We start from the raw sequence: 20,963 nt of genomic DNA on the forward strand, positions 1-20,963 counted from the left end.
CCTCTCCCGAGTCCGGAAAACAGAAACATATATGGGGATGAGGTAGGCAGTTGGTTGGTTGGATGGGCTATTTACAGATGGGCTGTGTACAGCTGCAGCGATCGGTAAGCTGCTCTGACAGCTTACGCTTAAAGTTAGTGAGGGAGATATAAGTCTCCAACTTCAATGATTTTTGCAAGTGTAACGGATGTGAAATGGCTAGCTAGTTAGCGGTGCGCGCTAGTGGCGTATCAATCGGTGACGTCACTTGCTCTGAGACATTGAACTAGTTGTTCCCCTTGCTCTGCAAGGGCCGCGGCTTTTGTGGAGCGATGGGTAACGATGCTTCGTGGGTGACTGTTGTTGATGTGTGCAGAGGGTCCCTGGTTCGCGCCCGGGTATGGGCGAGGGGACGGTCTAAAGTTATACTGTTGCATTGGTGCCGAGAACCGGTCCCGCGCAGGTTTCAATGCAACAGTATAACTTTAGACCGTCCCCTCGCCCATACCCGGGCGCGAACCAGGGACCCTCTGCACACAGTGAAATATACCTGCTGGAGCGCGTGCTACGGGTGGGTGTTGCTATGGTGACCAGTGAGCTGAGATAAGGCGGAGCTTTACCTGGCAAAGACTTATAGATGACCTGGAGCCAGTGGGTTTGGCGATGAATATGTAGCGAGGACAAACCAACGAGAGCATACAGGTCGCAGTGGTGGGTAGTATATGGGGCTTTGGTGACAAAACGGATGGCACTGTGATAGACTGCATCCAATTTGCTGAGTAGAGTGTTGGAGGCTATTTTGCAAATGACATCGCCGAAGTCAAGGATCGGTAGGATAGTCAGTTTTACGAGGGTATGTTTGGCAGCATGAGTGAAGGAGGCTTTGTTGCGAAATAGGAAGCCGATTCTAGATTTAACTTTGGATTGGAGATTCTTAGTGTGAGTCTGGAAGGAGAGTTTACAGTCTAACCAGACACCTAGGTATTTATAGTTGTCCACATATTCTAAGTCGGAACCGTCCAGATTAATGATGCTAGTCGGGCGGGCGGGTGTGGGCAGCGATCGGTTGAAGAGCATGCATTTCGTTTTACTAGCATGGAGGCCACGGAAGGAGTGTTGTGTGGCGTTGAAGCTCGTTTGGAGGTTTGTTAACACAGTGTCAAAAGAAGGGCCAGAAGTATACAGAATGGTGTCGTCGGCATAGAGGTGGATCAGAGACTCACTCAGTAAGAGCGACATCATTGATATATACAGAGAAAAGAGTCGGCCCGAGAATTGAACCCTGTGGCACCCACATAGAGACTGCCAGAGGTCCGGACAACAGGCCCTCTGATTTGACACACTGAACTCTATCTGAGAAATATCTGAGTGTATGCTGCTGCTACTCTGTTCTTTATTTTATTCTTATTATCTATCTGATGCCTAGTCACTTTACCCTGCCTTCATGTACAATCGCATTTGCTTATGTAAATGCAATATTTAATTTTTTATACATTTGCAAAAAAAATCAAAAAACCTGTGTTTGCTTTGTCATTAAAATCAAATCACTTGTTATTTGTCACATGCGCCGAATCCAACAGGTGTAGACTTGACTGTGAAATGCTTACTGACCTACCTTACCTTACCCTTAACCAACAATGCAGTTCAAGAAAGAGTTAATAAAATATTTACTAAATCAACTAAAGTAAAAAACAAGTAATACAATACATTTACATAACAATAACAAGGCTATATACATAGGGAGTACTAATACCGGGTCAATGTGTGGGGATACAGGTTAGTCGAGGTAACTTGTAAAGTGACTATGCATAGAAAATAAGTCAATGTAAATAGTCCGGGTGGATTAATTGTTCAGCTGTTTTATGGCTTGGAGGTAGAAGCTGTTAAGGAGCCTTTTGGTCCTAGACTTGACGCTCCGGTACCGCTTGCCGTGCGGTATCTATGACTTGGGTGACTGGAGACTTTGACCATTTTTTGGGCCTTCTTCTGACACTGCCTAGTATTGAGGTCCTGGATGTCAGGATGCTTGGCCCCAGTGATGTATTGGGCCTTTCACACTACCCTCTGTAGTGCCTTACGGTCAGATGCCGAGCAGTTGTCATACCAGGCAGTGCTGCAACCGGTCAGGATGCTCTCGATGGTGCAGCTGTAAAACTTTTTGATCTGGGGACACATGCCAAATCTTTTCAGGCTCCTGGGGGGAAAAGGTGTTGTCGTGCCCTCTTCACAACTGTCTTGGTGTGTTTGGACCATGATAGTTTGTTGGTGATGTGGACACCAAGGAACTTGAAACTCTAGACCCGCTCCACTTCAGTCCCATCAATGTTAATGGGGGCCTGTTCGGCCCTCCTTTTCCTGTAGTCCATGATTAGCTCCTTTGTCTTGCTCACATTGAGAGGTTGTTGTCCAGGCACCACACTGCCAGGTCTCTGACCTCCTCCCTATAGGCCATCTCATCATTGTTGGTGATCAGGCCTACCACTGTTGTGTCGTCAGCAAACGTAATGATGGTGTTGTGGGTGAACAGAGAGTACAGGAGGGGACTAAGAATGCACCCCTGAGAGGCCCCAATGTTGAGGATCAGCGTGGCAGATTTGTTGTTGCCTACCCTTACCACCTGGGGGCAGCCCATCAGGAAGTCCAGGATCCAGTTGCAGAGGGAGGTGTTTAGTCCCAGGGTCCTTAGCTTAGTGATGAGCTTTGTGGGCGCCATGGTGTTGAACGCTGAGTTGTAGTCAATGAACAGCATTCTCACATAGGTGTTCCTTTTGTCCAGGTGGGAAAGGGCAGTGTGGAGTGTGATTGAGATTGCATCATCTGTGGATCTGTTGGGGCGGTATGCGAATTGGAGTGGGTCTAGGGTGTCTGGCATAATGGTGTTGATGTGAGCCATGACCAGCCTTTCAAAGCACTTCATGGTTACCGACGTGAGTGCTATGGGGCGGTAATCATTTAGGCAGGTTACCTTCGCTTCTTGGGCACAGGGACTATGGTGGTCTGTTTGAAACATGTAGGTATTACAGATTTGGCCAGGGAGAGGTTGAAAATGTCAGTGAAGACACTTGGCAGTTGGTACACATCCTGGTAATCCGTCTGGCCCCACGGTTTTGTGAATGTTGACCTGTTTAAAGATCATGCTCACACCGGCTACGGAGAGCGTGTTTACACAGTCGTCCGGGACAGCTGGTGCTCTCGTGCATTCTTCAGTATTGCTTGCCTCGAAGCGAGCCTGAAATGTGGGAGGTCCAGCAATTACCTCGACTACTTCTGTTGGCATAATTTATCATTCAAGCGGAAGTGTGTATAGATTGTGTGTACGGTATATATCAGGGATGATCAACTGGCGGCCCTTTTGAAGGCCCTCGGATCTATTTCCACAACAACAAAAAATATTGAATATAATAGAATACACAAGGTGCAATTTCAAAATGTGGTTTTTCTCTTGTTATGTCAGTCAGTGATAGCAGTAGAGGCTGCTGAGGGGAGGACGGCTCATAATAACGGCTGGAATGGAGTAAATGGAATGGTATCAAACATGTTTTTGGGGGGCTTTTCATGTGTTTGATAGCATTCTATACACCTTCTTCCAGCCATTACACTCCATTTCAGCCATTGTTATGAGCAGTCCTCCCCTCTGCAGCCTCCAATGACTGGTAGTCAGTCAATGTCAGCACTTTTTTTTCAGATTGCTAAATTAGTTAAGCGGCCAGCTGTCTAAACTTTTTATCATGGTCAAATTACCAGCCGGTGGGCACCCATTGATTTTGTTAGTCACTCTCACTCAGATTTTATATTAAAAACTGCAAATATTTCTCTCCACCCTATGGCAAAATGTGTAGAATTGCAGGAAATTAGCTGTAAAACGGCTAATTTTCCTCTCTGCCCCATGGCAAAATGAGTAGATTTGAAACAAATTTGCTTTAGACTGCACAAAATGAACTTGCAATGTGGGAGGGGGAGAGACGCAGACCCACGCTCAACTGCAGTACCTTATAATACGTTCAGATTTTTTGGGGGGGCCCCCACCCCCATCAAAGTTGCCAATCGCTGGTACATATGATGAATGATAGATGGTATGTATTGATGTGTATAGTATGAATATGTGTGTGTAGATGGAGGCATCTATGACTTACTTTCATAGAATGTACACAGATTACGCTCACTAAAGGGTACTTACCTGCACAGTGTGCTTGTGGTGCCATCTGTAGCTGAGTGGTGATGTACTGGGCTATCTGGAAGGCATACAGGGATTTGTAAAGGCGTCCATTGCTGCCACATTCAGTCCGGTGGCGCCCCCTGTGGCATTCCAGCGCATAGCCTCGGGGCAATGTTTTCTGTGATGAGAAACGGCTGGAGACAAGCAGCAACACAGGCAGCACAATGCAATTACAACCTGCTGACCTGTACTCTGATATGACACACTTTGACCCCCAACGTACTGTATCAGAAAGATAGATGGAAAAAGAGCAGGGTAGGACTCGTACTGAGGTTGTGTGACCAATCAGAACACGGGTAAATACATGTTTGTAGTGTGTATGGGTGTGGATAGACATGGTCAGAGAGAGGGATTTGTTGGTGCTTTGGCTTGTTAATGCTCAGTCTGCTGCTTGTCTGGCACAGGAACAGTGTTTCAGTGTCATGCCAGGAAAAGATAAGGGAGCGCGTGAAATATGAGAGGCACTGCAGCAGTCAACACAAGGCCAAAGTATGTGAACATTTAAAACAGAAAAAGGGGAAATTAGTGGGTAAGTGTGTTTGTGTGTGTATATCTTGGTCTTCACCTGCTCCTGTACCTGTGAGAGCTGGTTTCGCTAGCTAACTGCTCTGTAAATAAACAGGCCAAACTTAGGGGACGGTTCCAGACCCTTCAGGCCCGCCTCACCGCCCTGCCTGTCAACTGTGGGCTCAATCTGCAGCTCATTGTCATGGCTGGAGTAAAGTACTGTATTTTACAGGCCTGCATGCAGAGGGAAGATGCTGGAGCATTTTTGTTCTGTCATCTGAATATTGCGCTAATACTCTAATACTGGACCATAAAACACACATGCATGACCTCTAAATTCTCTTATCTGTCTTTAAGTCACTACTTGAGTACATGACACACGCCATCCTAGAGAAGGACACTTATCGCTATCATGAGAGCAAGTCTCTTGTTGCAGAACAGGACTGCTGTCCGCGGGCTTTCCCTGTATCCTTGCTATAGTATTGGTGCACTGCAGCTTTTTCCAGCCTAATTCATAGGCACAGTGGTGTCCCTAATCGTTAGTGGAATGCCCGAGGCCTCGACTTCATTTGATAAACTTCTATTGACACACCATGTGTCTTTTTTACATCAACATTCCGGTGAGGTGGGAGGAGGAGAGACGAGAACAGAGAGAGAGAGGGGTACTTGGACCACAGCCCACAGGCTTCTGCTAAATTGCTAACACATGCTGCCCAGTGCCAGACATCTCACTAAAAGCTAGGTATCATACATGCGCTCACACATGGGTCCCTCTCTTGTCGTTGACCTTCCCTCTCCCAATCCCACTCAGACCTGGACCCGGACTATGGCCTCTTCCCCCCACCCCTCCCCAAGCCCCAGCCATCCTCCAGGCTCTATCTTCAATACCTCTTTGTCTCCTGCTCTCCCTCACACTCTGCCACAGTGTGCATTTCTCTGGTGCTCTGGTGCTAAAAGGACTGCCTGTGCTGCTAGGTCAGGGCATTATTTCATCCATTGATTCCTTGGGGAGAAAAACATATACATTGAATATATGTGTGCATGTTGGAGGTCTCTGAGATAGAAGTAGTGTCCTCATTGTGGCTGGAGGACAGGGGAGATAACTTTCTAACTAGGAATTCACTGTGTTCAGTACCAATGAATGAATGAATGAATGAATGAATGAATGAATGAATGAGCGAGCGAGCGAGCGGGCGGGCAGGCAGACAGGCAGGCAGGCAGGCGTGTCCCAGTGCAAAGTATAGCTGGTAGCCTTGAGTGGTCTTCTCTGTTCAGGTGCAGTGTTACAATGTGTACAAGGTGTTCCCGGCTACAATTGGTGTCCGTGTTTTGTGTTGAGCAGTGCAGCGTGGACGAACAACGGGCACGGTTTTAGGCAACCGGGTGTTAGATTGACCCAATTTTATAAGTGCATATGAAAATATAGATATATCTGAAGAGGGTCACCATAGGGTGATGAAATAGGATGTTTTGGCTAAGACTGTGCAACGCTGCTGAAAGACTTGCACATGTTTTTTCTTCATCTCTGTCATATGTGGAGTAAAAGTAGAGAGAGCAGTGAATCAGGCAGTCACTTGTGAAGAGTTCTTCTCCATTCATCTCTATGGCATGGCAGGACGGCTGAACAGACAAACAGGCTGTGTGTGCATAAGCCTGTAGAATAAAAACAACAAAACACTGCACACACACACACGCGCTGACATGCTAAACAGGTGCACTTTCACAGCCAAGTCGTGTACAAGTACACCTTCTCTCACACTTCAAAATTGGCATGGTAACCAAACAGAGTGAAACCTACAAACACATGTACTGTATTGACACACTCAAACACATACAGTGCCATCTGAAAGTATTCATACCCCGTGACCATATTTTGTGTTACAGCCTGAATTCAAAATTGATTAAATAGATTTTTCCCCTCACCCACAGACAATACCAGATAATGACAAAGTGCAAACATGTTTTTAGACATTATTGCAAAAGTATTGAAAATGAAATACAGAAATAACAAATTTACACAATAATTCACACCCCTGAGTCAATACATGTCAGAATCACCCTCTGCAGTGATTACAGCTGTGAGTCTATCTGGATAAGTCTCTAAGGGCTTTGCACACCTGGGTTGAACAATATTTGCACATGACTCTTTTTAAAATTATTCAAGCTTTGTCAAGTTAGTTGTTGATCATTGCTATACAGCCATTTTCATGTCTTGCCATAGATTTTCTAGACGATTTAAGTCAAAACTGTAACTAGTCCACTCAGGAACATTCAATGTTGTCTTGGTAAGCAACTCCAGTGTATATTTGGCCTTGTGTTATTGTCCTGCTGAAAGGCAAATTTGTCTCCAACTGTCTGTTGGAAAAGAGACTGAAGTAAGTTTTCCTCTATGATTTTCAATGTGCTTAACTCTATTCCATTTCTATTTATCCTAAAAACTCCCTAGTCCTTGCCCATGACAAGCATACCCATAACATGATGCTGCCACCTGATGCTGCCAAATATGAAGTGTGGTATTCAGTGATATGTTGGATGTGCCCCAAACATTACATGTTGTATTCAGGACATTAAGATCATTTCTTTGCCACTTTTTGCAGTTTTACTTTAGTGGCTTATTGCAAACAGGATGCATGTTTTGATATATTGTTATTCTATACAGGCTTCCTTCTTTTCACTCTGTCATTTAGATTAGTATTGTGGAGTAACTACAATGTTGTTGATCCGTCCTCAGTTCTATCGCAGCCATTAATCTCTGGTGAAAACCCTGAGTTGTTTCTTTCCTCTCCGGCAACTGCTTTAGGAAGGACGCCTGTATTTTATCTAGTGTCGGGGTGTATTGATGTATAACCCAAAGTGTAATTAACAACTTCACCATGCGCAAAGGGATATTCAGTGTCTGCTTTTTTTTATACCCATCTACCAATAGGTGCCATTCTTTGCGAGGCATTAGAAAACATCCCTGGTATTTGCGCTTGAATCGGTGTTTGAAATGATCTGCTCCACTGAGGGACCTTACAGATAATTGTGTATGTGGGGTACAGAGATGAGGTAGTCATTCAAAAATCCATTATTGCAGTGTGTCCATGCAACTTAAGTGACTTGATAAGCAAATGTTTACTCCTGAACTTATTTAGGCTTGCCATAACAAAAGGGTTGAATACTTAGACGAGACATTTCAGCTTTTCATTTTTTATTACATTGTAAACATTTCTAAAAACATCATTCCACTTCGACATTATGGGGTATTGACAGTAGGCCAGTGACGAAAGTCAAGGATTGTGAAAATAACTAAAATAGCTTAAATATTTGCCTTGAGGCAAATTTCTGGCCTGTGGTCAGGGCTAGTTGGCCAGTGTTTGTGTACTCCATACACTGCCTCTTTAGGGAACATTGGCTTTATAGACTTTCTCAGATTCCACTCCATGGCTTGGAGGTAAATATGGTCCCTACTCACTTATCTTGGATCAGTTTGTCATACTCTAGTACTGACCATAACCATTTAGGAGACAAGATTAGATCGTCACTCAGAGCTCTATGACTCAAGAAAACAGGTATATGCCCTTAAATCATGGATGAAGCCAACCTGAAAAGGGTTTCTTTCAGCACTGCTTAAGATGGCAACCACTGCTTTCTGCCTATTACAGTCTACTTCACTCAGCTAGAGCACAATGTAATATAAAACGTGAGCGCAAAACTATATACTTTAAACGCAACAAGATGATGAGCAGCACGCGACAGGTGAAAGTGAGCACCAGCCTACATCCCACTGCCACAGCTTAGGCGCGTGGCTCCGCTAGTTGTTGCACCGGCTTCGGTCTCTGTGGCGAAGCGCGGTGCGCAAGTCGCCAGCCAAGCCAGCCTTTGGTAGAGCCGTTAACGCGAAAAAAAGGTTAAAGGACAGCTATTTATATTCTTTCCTTTCACTTTCAGCAGGCCATTTAGTTGGTAAGCGGAAGATCTCTTCACATGTAGCACGACAAAACGGGTAGTTCCCAAATTATTACGCTTTTCCGCAAAACCGGTGGCAAGAATAGTTCACGGTTAATGTCTTCAAAACCTATACTATAATTGTAAATGTGGTTCTCGGTCCTCCTGGATTTGAGTGCAGACAATATGAGCACCTAGATCTCCCCTGTCAAATTCCTACATTGGCTTTATCCCCAAGTAGCCAGCCTCCTTCTGTTCGACAATAACATGTGCGTAACTGCTGCACAACGAGAACGAACCATTCTTTAGGCCAACATGTTCACAGTGGGCTAGTGTATGAAAAGTAGTTATAGCAAACGTCTTTATTGACATCTACTAGTGTTTTATAAACGTTAATAGTCCTATTTGCTGAGGTAAGAACGGTCTACTCCTGGTGGTCTGTCGACTACTAGGCTACGTCTCCCTCACGTGGACATAACCATGCAGACTAAGCAGCCCATAGGGCAAGCAGCCGACATTCACTATTTCTACCAGGAGGAATGCACTTTTTTTTTTAAAAGGTAGTATGAGTAGACCCATTAACTGTCCAGAATCATATATTACTAACAATAACATGTATTACAGAGGATTGATAGGCTATGTAGACATATTTAGAAGAGAGAAAATAGAGAAGGGGAAAAAAAGACAACCAAGTCATAGTATTTTATAAGGAAACTTTATGTGTGCTTGTGAAATTCACTTTTAGACAGAAGGCCGTTTTGCAGTTTCCAGTACAGCAGATAAGGTTTGATATTAAAGAGCACAAAAATGAAGAAATCACAATTCCAAAGTTCGATGCTTTCCAACCAGGCATGTGAAAGTACGAGCTTTTGGCCCAATTCTTATTTTCCTCCAGTCCCTCTTACTCGCTTCCCCCTAAGCTCCTCAACCCCTCTCATTTACAAATATTAAAGAAATAAAACAAACGTCTTGCACTTAATTTAGTCAATTTCTTCAAATCAATTCCTGCCATCTCTCTGAACTCTGTGATATTGGATATAGACGATTGCATAGATTGGTAGTCAGTCATTTCCTTTTATTTAAGACATAATGGAATGTTGATTAAGACTCTGGCCCCCTCCCTTTGCCCTCCTTTACACTGGGTCCCTGCCTGTCCTGCTGCAGAGAGAAGACAGACAAGGAGATGGAGGGATGAAAGAGTGAGAGACAGGGCTGTAGCCACGAACAGGCACATTTTTAGTACTCTCATTGTTTCCAACTTCCTCGGGGAACTCTCTAAAGTGGTGTCCCTACAGAAACAATTCAACTGAGGATAGTGGTGGGCCTTCACTTTGTCCATGTAAGCTTTACATGACCTGATATTCTTTTATATGTTCTTCAGTTGAAACTATAATAAATGAATAGATTGGGTGAACAAGAGCATCTTATATGCCTCCATGTCAAAGTGATATACCACGAAAGCAAAGTTTCATAAATGCCAACATGTTTGTGTCAAGTGTCATGTGATGTTTACATAGAAGCTATAAAGGCCTCACATATACCTCCTCCAACTAAATTCACCATTATCACCATATCTTCAATCCGACAGGATTCCATATTTGACCGTTGAAAAGAAATATAACAAAAATAAAACTTTACCCAAATGGAGACTCACAGTAACTCAAACCTATCTACGGTACTCAATGTGTCAACTGCTATTTGTTTTCCTTTGCCATTTGTTGTTTTTCCTTTTAAAAATGCCACTTGTTTTGCCCTACAAGCCTGCGATGAGTATTCTGACTGTGTTGCGTACTGAAAAAATAAGTATGTACAGCACTGAACCCAATTACTCACATTTGCCGGAGAAAAGAAACAAACAAACAGGAAAAGGAAAGAGTTGAGGTTAGCAATCCAAGTTCCAATTATCCAGCAAAATGTGGTACGGGTACATGTCATTATTCTCTGTTCAACCCCCCCCCCCCCCCCCCCCCCCACTTCATATGTCTCTGTGTTCTAATACGCAACCCCCCCACCCCTCCCAGCAAGATAAAATAAACAAACAAAAAATGTTGTATAAGAATCAGAATATCTTGTACCCGGTCCCCAAGGCAGAGGGTGAAGATGGGACTCCTCATTCCATTCTGACCCAGAAGCGCACCTGTGGTTGCTTGTTTTCACCCCATAACATGATGTGCATTTGATTCTAGTTCTGTGAACAAAGTTGCACTCATTAAACGCTTGTAACAGCCAACGAGTTTGAGATGAAAACCTGCACTCAAGGGCACTGCGGGACCAGAAATTAGAGAGAGCAGTAGAGCTGTCCACCAATCACTTCCCAGGACTCTCCAACTGTAGCCCCTCCCTCTTCTACAGAGCCAATCAATCCACTGGCTGCAGACTCACTCCCCTCTTCTCTCCTCCTACTGCTCTCAGTGACTGCAGGCTATATCTAGAGGGGTGGAGTGCGTCTGCTCTGCATTGGGCCTGGCAAGCCTCTATGTACCCCCCTTCCACCCCAAACCTCATCCCGTCCCCATCCTTCCCCCCTGTGGTGTGCTCCTAGAGGTCACTCTCCCCGTAGAGGGCGGTAGAGAAGGACATGTAGTCGAGAGCTCCGGGCTTCGCGTCGGGGCCCGAGTAGGGCGCCATGCGGGCGATGCAGTACTCTGCCTGGTCTGGAGGCAGCTCACGCCTCAGCTCCTCAGCCGTGATGAAGTTCTGACAGAGAGAGAGGGAGATGGGAAGAGCGGGAGGGACGGTGAATAACGGAGTGATAGCTGAAGTAGACAAACAATTATTACACAACTATCTCTCACACACACACACACACACACAAAGCCCAATACCATTCCACCCCCACCTTGTCTGCAGCCAAGATCTTGAAGGAGGCGATGACCTGGTCGGCTGTGTCGGTGTCCGTGGTCTCCCGGGACATGAAGTCTATGAAGGCCTGGAAGGTGACAGCTCCGCTGTTGTTGGGGTCCACTATGCCCATGATGCGGGCAAACTCAGCATCGCCCTGGAAACCACCACCACAGGAAGAACAGTTTAACCCAGACAAAAATAGGAAATCGAGGGCATCATTGACCAATGACCAACCTCTGAGCAATATTACCACTAATTAAACATACAACTTGTCCATTTGAGTTGAATTTGACAACAAGCCTCAACGATAAAGATTGTGTTAATATCTGCTTAGGGGCAGGGTTGTTAAGAGGGATTGTGTTACAAGAGACAGTTACTACACATTAAACTTACCATGTCATAGTAGCTACAACAGTAAGGGTCTTACTCTAAACTCAAGATGGAGGGAGAAAAAGACAGAGCGAGAGAGAGAGCGAGAGAGAGAGAGAGAGAGAGCAGAGAGAAGCGGCAGGCAGTACCAGGCTGTTTCCAGTCGCAACGAGCAGAGCGCGGTAATTGTCCATGTCCATCTGCCCTGTGCGCTTCTGTTCCCAGGGGCCGAGAGATGGAGAGGAACAGATATGGAAGGAAAAGAAGAGCAATAGAGGGAGTGTGAATTTGAAGAGGACAGAAAATTAAGTGAGGAAGACATGAGCAGATCGAAGCATGGGAAGAGGAGGAACACAGGAGGTGAGGTGCAGAGGTGAGTAATGTGAGGGAAGTGAAAAAAGAAAAGAAGAAAAACCAACGTTATAAGAGAGACGAGTCAAATCAAGGTAAAACAAACCAGCAGTGTCGGAGCCGAGGCGGAGGCCAGTGGGTGAAATGAGGGTGAATGACAGCACAGGCAAGGAAAGAGCCAGGAAGAGAGCAGTTTAGACGGGTAACTCTCTGCTCCGCTCCCAACCCAGCTTGTCTGTGCTCCTTACCGCTTTGTTATTCTCCACATCGTAGCCCAGGCTGATCAGGCACGCCTTGAACTCCTCAGCCATCAGGGCCCCGCTGTGGTCCTGTGAGGTCACCACCAGCCAATTACAGCACACACCGCGATGATGGACACCAGGTTGGACCAAGCACAGAAGGATGCCAGGTGGGAGTGGTCAGGTGATGGGATCATGGCATGCAAGATGAGGGTGATGGACAGACAGACACAGACAAACGGATGTTAGATGTTACACAATGACAACAGCTTATGGGGAAAAGACATCCGTGATCCTAGACACGATGACAGGTACACCAGTGACCATGAGGGGCCAGTGTCTCCAAAGGAGAGCGAAGGTAATGTTCTGTAAGTGCTTAGGAACACATCCGCAATACACAAGCACTGTTTAATCGTCTGTCTGTACACACACACACACACACACACACACACACACACACACACACACACACACACACACACCTTTATGTAAATGACAAGTCCTGGAAGATCACCATAGTGCTAGTGACAGGACAGCTGTATTCCAAATGGCACTCTATTCCCTAGAACCCTGATATTCAAATCTGAAGGCAGTTCCACTGCTTTATACAATACATGACACTGTTCCCCTCTAATCAGGGACTGATTTAGACCTGGGACACCAGGTGTGTGGATTAATTCTCAGGTAGAACAGAAAACCAGCAGTTGTCTGGACCTCAGAGTAACAGCCATATGGGCCCTGGTCAAAGCACTGCACTATATAGGGAATATGGTCTCATTTGGGACGCAGCCTGTGTCTTGATGCTGAGCCAAACACGGCATACATAAGGACTGAGGTGAAGTGATGAGGTATGGTGTTGTGGGATGGGTGAGGTGAACTCAGGGGTTAACCCCCCCCCCAGTGCACTCAGCTCCACTCTACACAGCACCAGCCCTCTCAAACCCATGGTGAAACAATACTAGTTCCACCTGTGAATGTCAACAAACAGGTTCATCCTCACAAGTCTAGTCCATGCCTTACTCCCACCGGAGTTTCCCTTCTGAAATAAGAGGGGGGACTTAAGTACTAGGCATAAGACTTAAGAATCTGCACATACAGGAGTTAAGAGTAAACCCCTCTTCCAGTAAGACACAACTGAAAAAGCTGGTGGCAATCACAGCCTTCTCGCAGACATAAAAAATAAACTGTTATTATACACAAAAAGAAGCCCTCCTGCGCCCTTTCGCATGATCCCGCATGTTGACCCCTGACCTTGTCAAAGTGGTTGAAGGAAGTGCGGTACTCATGCAGCTGCTCCTGGCTGATACCCTTGGCGTCGCGGGTCAGGATCTGGTTCTCGATCTCGTTGATGGTGCGGGCGATGGTGGTGAGGAGCTGCTCCCAGCCCACCCGCAGGTGCTGGGATGCAGGGAAAGATGGAGAGAGAGAGAGAATATATGTTGAAGGTTAACCAGAAGAAACCGTACTGAGTAAGGACGAGAGATGGTAACAAGTGTAACATGTAGAACAGAGACGAACGGACAAACAGATCTAATAGAGGGAGGAAAGAAAAAACCTCCAGGCTGTCATTGTAAATAAAAATTTGTTCTCAACTGACCCACCTGGTAAAATAAACAGGTCACTAAAAAATTAACATCGAACAGATGAAAATCAGAGAAAATAAAGGTTAAAAATAGTGACCTATATCAGATAGAAAAATAACCAACAGACAGAGCAGGATAGCATCCCAAATGGCCCCTAATCCCTACATAGTGCACTACTTTTATTACCAGCCCTGGTCAAAAGTAGCACACTATAAAGGGAATAGGGGGCCATTTGGGCTGCAGAAAAAAGTCAGTGTTGTGTGTAGCTACCTCCATGGTGTAGGCGGTGTATTTGTTGTCGAAGATGAGGGCCTCCTGGATGAGCTGATGGTCTCCCTCCAGCTGGTCGATGTTGGGCTTGTACTCTATGATGCTCTGCTCATACTCTCTCAGGTTCACCAGCTGGTCCTCCAGAGTTCCATTCATCTCAATGGATATCCGCCCAATCTCCTACACACACACACACACAAATATTCACGGATCAGATCACCAAAAGGCCAGGGCCGGCGTGTATTCACTAGGCACCAAACGGAAGAAAACAGGAAGGGTCAACCTGGATGCTCAATTTAGTTTTAAGTTACAAAACATTTTCTGTTGACTGCCATTATGAACACGACCCAGGAGGCACAGAGTCAATAGAGCTAATGACTGTAACAGGGCTGGGTCAATCTTATGTAGTATGGGTCTGTGCCTTTGCTGTACCTCCATTTTGGTCTGTATCCAGGGCCCGACGATGTTGGCCTGGTTGGCAAACTTGCGGCGCAGGTGGTCGTTAGACTGCTGCTTGGCCAGCTCCTCCTGCAGGGCCCGGTCACGCTGGGGCACCAGCTGTTCCACCTACAAACACACACCAGATGGGGGCGCCAGTCAGGCCAGGACACACATTCCCATAGCAGCAGCAATGCCACAAGGCTGAGGCTCACTCAGGAGCCTGTTTTAGGTAGGTTATTAACAACCACAAGGTAAAAATAAATATATATGAATGATTTGGATTCAATTAAAACTGTCAAAAGCACACGTCGCAGAGTATATGAACATACAGCCACAGGTACACATTGAACACACACACCTTGTGCCACTTGTCGTCGATACTCTTGGGTGTGATGGTGGTGTAGGGGTTGCCCCCGCTCAGCTTGATGCCGTTGTACTGGGCAATCTTCTGCACCTCGGCCTGAATGGCCTGGATGGCCTCCCGCTCCTTGTTGGCCTCTGGGAGGGTAGACTTGAACTGCTCATGGGCTGTGATTAGACCCTGTAAGAGAGAGGAGGGGAAGGGAGAGAGAAACGAAGGAGAAGGATGGGAAATGAGGTGGACAGAGGGAATGGACAGATGAAAAAAGAGATCTGCATGGTATCACAGTACGTACCCATATCAGTCAGATGAACCCGTGGATACCATACGTGCAGCGTGAAGGACGTTACCAGTATTTTCACAAGCCAAAGCTAAGTAGCGTTAGCGCAATGACTGGAAGTCCACAGGTACGGTAGCATTGCTACTGTACTGGTCGAATTTCCAGTCATTCCAAACGTTCGTTACCCAGTATGAGACTAAATGACAAGTTCATTGACAACCTACTGTTAACAGCACAGGTCATGATGATACATTGTGGTAGTGGAGACCCTCTGGGGACGTAAAGCAGCAAACGGTTGGTGACGGTGTCCCCATGTCTTTTACCTGGATCTCTTCGATGTTGTGAACGATGAACATGTCCTGCAGGTCCTCCATGGCCCCCTCCATCCAGTTGTTGAAGGGTGCCGCCCTCTTGGCGTACTCCAGGTACAGCTCGTCAATGGACTCCAGCTGCTTCTCTGTCCTCTGTGGGGGGAGAGACTGGGGTCAGGTACCTGCTGGGAACACTACAATCTGACAGGGATTGAACATGAGACAGAAGTGGGGTAAGGGAACCCTGGTAGAAAGTCTGTGTGTGTCTACACATTTCTGAAGTGTAAACGTGTCCTTGTCATGACCTTAGAAGCGTGTCATGTATGAGTAGATGGGAGTGTGTGAAAGGTGGCTGGTCGGGGGTGTACCTCCAGAGACTCCCTGCGGCTCTGGGTGAGAGAACCCAGGGCGTCCCACTGCTCACAGATCTTCTGACAGCGGGTGTTCACACTAGGGGAGTCGTAGTAGTCCAGCTCACTGAGGCACAGGGAACACATACGTGGAATTATTATCTTTACACGAGTCCTAATCAACCTGACCACAATCTCCATCCTTGTATTCTCCTGGATTATTTCACCATTCACCCCCCTCCCCGATTTACTCCTTCCCTCCATAGACTCCTCAAATCCCTCCAGGTCTCTTACTTGAGTTCCTGTGCGATGGCAGCGATCTGCTCCACGCGGTCTTGGTGGGCGGCCAGGTCAGACTCAAACGCCTCGTGTTTCCTCAGCAGAGCCTTGACCTCCGACAGGCTGGCTGTCTCATAGTCCTTCTGGGTTAGCATGGCCTCCTTACCTGGGGAAGGAAGGGGGGTTAAAGACAGATATCCAAACCAACTCACTCAAAACCCTTACTTCTTCAATATATTATCAATATAGTTAAAGCAGGGGAATCAACAAGTGTCTAGGTACAGTACGGTTGCAAAATTCCTGTAACTTTCCACAAATTATAAAGTTCTCCAGAAATCCCAGTTGGAAGATTCCCAGAATCAGCAGGGAACAAGCAGGAAACCCAGAATCAGCAGGGAACAAGCAGGAAATCCAGAATCCTCCAGAAACGAGTTCTGGAAAATCTGGGAAAGCCACTGGAATTTTGCGACCCTAAGGTAGAGTGAGGGAAAGGGGCAGTGTTGTCTGTACAGTAACTAGTGTTTCAATACCATCGGTCCAGGACTCGTGGATGGTGGCTTTCTGACGGAACTTCTCAGCCAGGTGGTCCAGTCTCTCCAGGCGACGGATCTCGTTGAGCATCCACTCCTCGTAGCCCTTCTCCGCCCCCTCCAGGTTGTGCCACGACCCGTTGATATCCTGCAGCCAGAGAGAGAGGACACTGATCCACCATACACTAGAAAGAACACTACACTGTATAACAGCATTACTCTCTCTAGTGCAATTTGTTTATAGATGTATTTGGTGTTAGAAGTCATGTTGTCATGTCTTTTTAAACTGTCGCAAGCCAATTTCCCATTGTGGGACAATAACGTTAACTATTATAATGATGTAAAGAATAATGATAGTGAAACAACACAGAAGAGTTTCAGGATGGACATGTGAATTGTCCAATAGATATGGATTACGTCATTGGTACAACTTGGTACAACTACATGTTTAAACCGTCTCCATGCGCCTGTCCGCCAGTCCCACTCACCGACACCATGCGTCCCTCGGAGGGCATGAAGGCGGGCCTGTTGCTCAGCCTCAGCTTGGTCTGCAGGGTGTTGAAGTTGATCTCCAGCTGACACTTCTCCTGCACCTTGGGGGGCTTGTGGACGCGGCGGTAGCCCCGGAAGTCCTCCAGCTTCTGCTGCATCTCGGCCATGGTCTTCTCTGGAGCCCGGTTCTCCAGCCACGGGATGGTCCGGCGGATCCACTCCAACAGCTAGGGCAGAGTAGAGGGGGATGGAGTGATACTAATAACAGAGATAAGTGTGAGAGAAAGGAGGGCAGATGTTTTTAATGGGAGATATGAATAAAACTGCATAAGCTTTATGGGAAGTTTAGTGGAGAATTTTCCTATTTGGAGGTGATGAGAGGAAATAACCCCTATGGAAGTTACTAGAGGAGCTAGGAAACATGGACAGCCCATCAGAGGGACAGAGCAACATTTCTCACTGACAGACAGTAGACGTGTGGTGAGGAGGGAGGGAGGTACAGACAGTGGTGTACTACTCACGTCACTGGCCAGCTTCTCGTAGTCCTCCATCAGGTGCTCATTCTCCTGGTTGACAGCCAGCACCTTGCAGATCCTATTGGCTGCAGTCTCAGCCTATCACAGATGAGAATCGTCAGCAGTGCAAATACACAGGTTGCTTGTTATGGATTAGGTCGCCAACGTCAAGGAGCATGTGCACAAATGTGTGGCTTTTACCAGAGTGGGGTCAAATGTACAATTCAGATCAGCTGTCTACCAGTCAAAGACAAATGCAGTGCAAGCTCAAACTGAAGGTACTATGTACCGTGTGCTGGCCTTACGCAACTGGAGTTAACTAGACGGAGTGGAAGATCTCACTTTAGCTATGAACAACTCCGTAAACTGAGTGAACACACAAAAACCACACACTAGCCGTGACTTACACTTTATTTAAACACCGTGCACATAAGTAAATCCATTGGATGGCTGTCAAGTAGTAAGGGTATGTGCTAACGCAGCATGCTACAGCTATCAATGGTTAGTTCCATGTACTGTGTGTGCCAACTTCACACTCTGTGCCTCAAAAAGCTACATGCTTCTCCTATACAATGGGAGCATTCAGTCTGGTTCTGTACCGCGTTTGTCCACATCAGCTGGCGTGTTTAGGGACTTAAAAGTTAAACCACTGAAATAAAGAAACAGTAAGAAACTGTATTATGCCTTGGAACGCCTAACACACTACGGAGTAAAATCTCCACAGAAAAACACTATGCACATTGAAACAGTTGCAGTGTTAACATTTGAACCGTCGTTAACAGCGCTTCCCACAGATCAGTTGAAGCTCATTTCAGTCACTTAACTGGTTTGTTAGAGTAACGCCTCAACTGTAGCTATGGGAAACACTGCTAATGATCAATCTACGGGGGAAGAGTTGAAACAGGGAAGTTACAGAGGAAGGAGGAGCGTTTTTTGTTGTTTCGTAGAAGTGTAGTGTGAGCCCAAAGCGTCAGTGAGCATCCTTGGCCAGTGTGACATTGCCAGTGACCCTGGCTGGTGTCACACAGGTCAGGGGTTAAAGGTTGCGTAGTGGCGGTGCTCACCTTCTGGGCGCCAGAGAAGGCGTGATAGAAGCAGGAGACATAGGTCATGATGGCCTTCTCGTCAGGCCTCAGCGTGCCCACGATGTCTACACAACCATGGCCAGGCAGTGAGCGGAGGGAGAGAGAGAGAGAAGTGGTGAAGCCAAGCTACCCAAAGCCAGAGGGTCCCGCCACACAGTGACAGTGGGGTGAGATGAGGGGTGGGGTGTAGTGAATGGAGTAGACGCCGGACTCCATTGCTGCTGCCCCCTACGATGCACTGTGTGTGTGTGTGGGGGGGGGGGGGGTTGTCACTGTGGGGTTACAATGAAAGAGAGAAAAAGCGTAACAGAGATGGAGAGAGAGAGACCACCTCGGGAGACAGGAGGGGTCTGCCGGGGCCACAATGCGGAGGTTGGTACACACACCATTTGGATTATAATATTTAAACTGTCAAGCTGGTAATAACAGAAAAGGTCCTCCTGGTCCTAAAACTGAAGAGAAGGGTACACAGTGTAACCAATGTCCATGCTGTTTCTGGATTAATTATTGTTTTCCAAAATGAACAAATGATTGCCCAAAGGACTGTATGTTAACCAGCACGGGCCCACTAGCAGCTTACTGTGGTGTTCTGTAGTCAAGGCAACAGTGGGACTGTGGTAAACAGTTCTGCATGCGCACACACCTCTCCTGAGACTGGAGCACATAAACAACTTCTTAATGAATAAAAATCTAATTACAGCGACATTAAAAAACATGCCCGTCAGCAGGCTTCCTGTTCTCAGTCCACAGGGAGAGGAAGAGCGGGGAAAAGAGAAGAGTGAAAGGAGGATAGAGAGAAAAGGAAGAGAACGGTAAGGAGGAAAGTGAGAGGAGAGGAATAAGAGGATGAATCCAGCAGACCGAGAGAGAGAGAGCCAGAGGCATTGTGGTGGAGGGTGAAATCAAAAACACACAAAACATCTAGGAAGAGTTCTCAAGAGTCCCTCTGACTAGCCTACCCTCTGCTCAGACACAAACTGACCCAGGCCTGATTGTATATGATCCATTTAACTACGAAGGGCCCCCGGGGCCTGATCCACTCCAAGTGAATCCCTATACATAGACAGGCCACTATACAAGAGCAAGAGGGCCCTGTTATTACCAGCAAGACATTAAGAGACTAAGACTTAGTGTGTGTAGTGTGAGGAAGAGTGTCCAGAACCAGCTCCCGGTGAGGCCGACACCAATGCTGCAGGAGAAAGCCATGCTGGAAAGGAGAGAAGAGGGTGGGGTAGATGTGGAGGACAGGACCAGGTGGGGGGGTAAGGGGTACCTTCTGGGCTCCAGAGAAGGCATGGTAGAAACTGGACACATAGGTCATTATGGCTTTCTCATCTGGACGGGCAGTGTTCACAATGTCTGTAGGGAAACCACAGTTATACACAGAGGGAGACACACAGGCAGGGACAGTTATACACACAGGGAGACATACAGGCAGGGACAGTTATACACACAGGGAGACACACAGGCAGAGACGGTTATACACACAGGGAGACACACAGGCAGGGACAGTTATACACAGAAGGAGACACACAGGCAGAGACAGTTATACACACAGGGAAACACACAGGCAGAGACAGTTACAGTGCCTTGCGAAAGTATTCGGCCCCCTTGAACTTTGCGACCTTTTGCCACATTTCAGGCTTCAAACATAAAGATATAAAACTGTATTTTTTGTGAAGAATCAACAACAAGTGGGACACAATCATGAAGTGGAACGACATTTATTGGATATTTCAAACTGTTTTAACAAATCAAAAACTGAAAAATTGGGCGTGCAAAATTATTCAGCCCCCTTAAGTTAATACTTTGTAGCGCCACCTTTTGCTGCGATTACAGCTGTAAGTCGCTTGGGGTATGTCTCTATCAGTTTTGCACATTGAGAGACTGAATTTTTTTCCCATTCCTCCTTGCAAAACAGCTCGAGCTCAGTGAGGTTGGATGGAGAGCATTTGTGAACAGCAGTTTTCAGTTCTTTCCACAGATTCTCGATTGGATTCAGGTCTGGACTTTGACTTGGCCATTCTAACACCT

The 20,963-nt window shown here is 46.5% G+C and overlaps 1 protein-coding gene across 4 annotated transcripts in view; it reads right to left on the minus strand.

Moving 5' to 3' along the window:
* Positions 1-9,328: 9,328 nt before the first annotated feature.
* The window catches only part of LOC139383179 (alpha-actinin-4), a 46,402-nt gene continuing 34,767 nt past the window's right edge, over positions 9,329-20,963 (minus strand). Inside the window, exons 8-22 of one of the 4 annotated variants that reach the window (XM_071127571.1) lie at positions 18,909-18,994; positions 17,851-17,943; positions 17,326-17,556; positions 16,838-16,985; positions 16,323-16,473; positions 16,047-16,155; positions 15,691-15,831; positions 15,085-15,267; positions 14,718-14,852; positions 14,286-14,465; positions 13,684-13,830; positions 12,442-12,522; positions 11,992-12,057; positions 11,469-11,627; positions 9,329-11,326 (exon numbers count right to left, since the gene is read on the minus strand). In XM_071127571.1, the coding sequence (XP_070983672.1) occupies positions 11,168-11,326; positions 11,469-11,627; positions 11,992-12,057; positions 12,442-12,522; positions 13,684-13,830; positions 14,286-14,465; positions 14,718-14,852; positions 15,085-15,267; positions 15,691-15,831; positions 16,047-16,155; positions 16,323-16,473; positions 16,838-16,985; positions 17,326-17,556; positions 17,851-17,943; positions 18,909-18,994 (2,069 nt within the window). In that variant the 3' untranslated portion in view covers positions 9,329-11,167. Of the gene's footprint in view, positions 11,327-11,468; positions 11,628-11,991; positions 12,058-12,441; positions 12,523-13,683; positions 13,831-14,285; positions 14,466-14,717; positions 14,853-15,084; positions 15,268-15,690; positions 15,832-16,046; positions 16,156-16,322; positions 16,474-16,837; positions 16,986-17,325; positions 17,557-17,850; positions 17,944-18,908; positions 18,995-20,202; positions 20,289-20,963 lie in introns of all 4 variants that reach the window. The other 3 variants (XM_071127570.1, XM_071127573.1, XM_071127572.1) reach the window with 3 other exon arrangements.

This window comes from Oncorhynchus clarkii, chromosome 24 (genome assembly GCF_045791955.1).
Source record: "Oncorhynchus clarkii lewisi isolate Uvic-CL-2024 chromosome 24, UVic_Ocla_1.0, whole genome shotgun sequence".
NCBI lineage: Eukaryota > Metazoa > Chordata > Actinopteri > Salmoniformes > Salmonidae > Oncorhynchus > Oncorhynchus clarkii.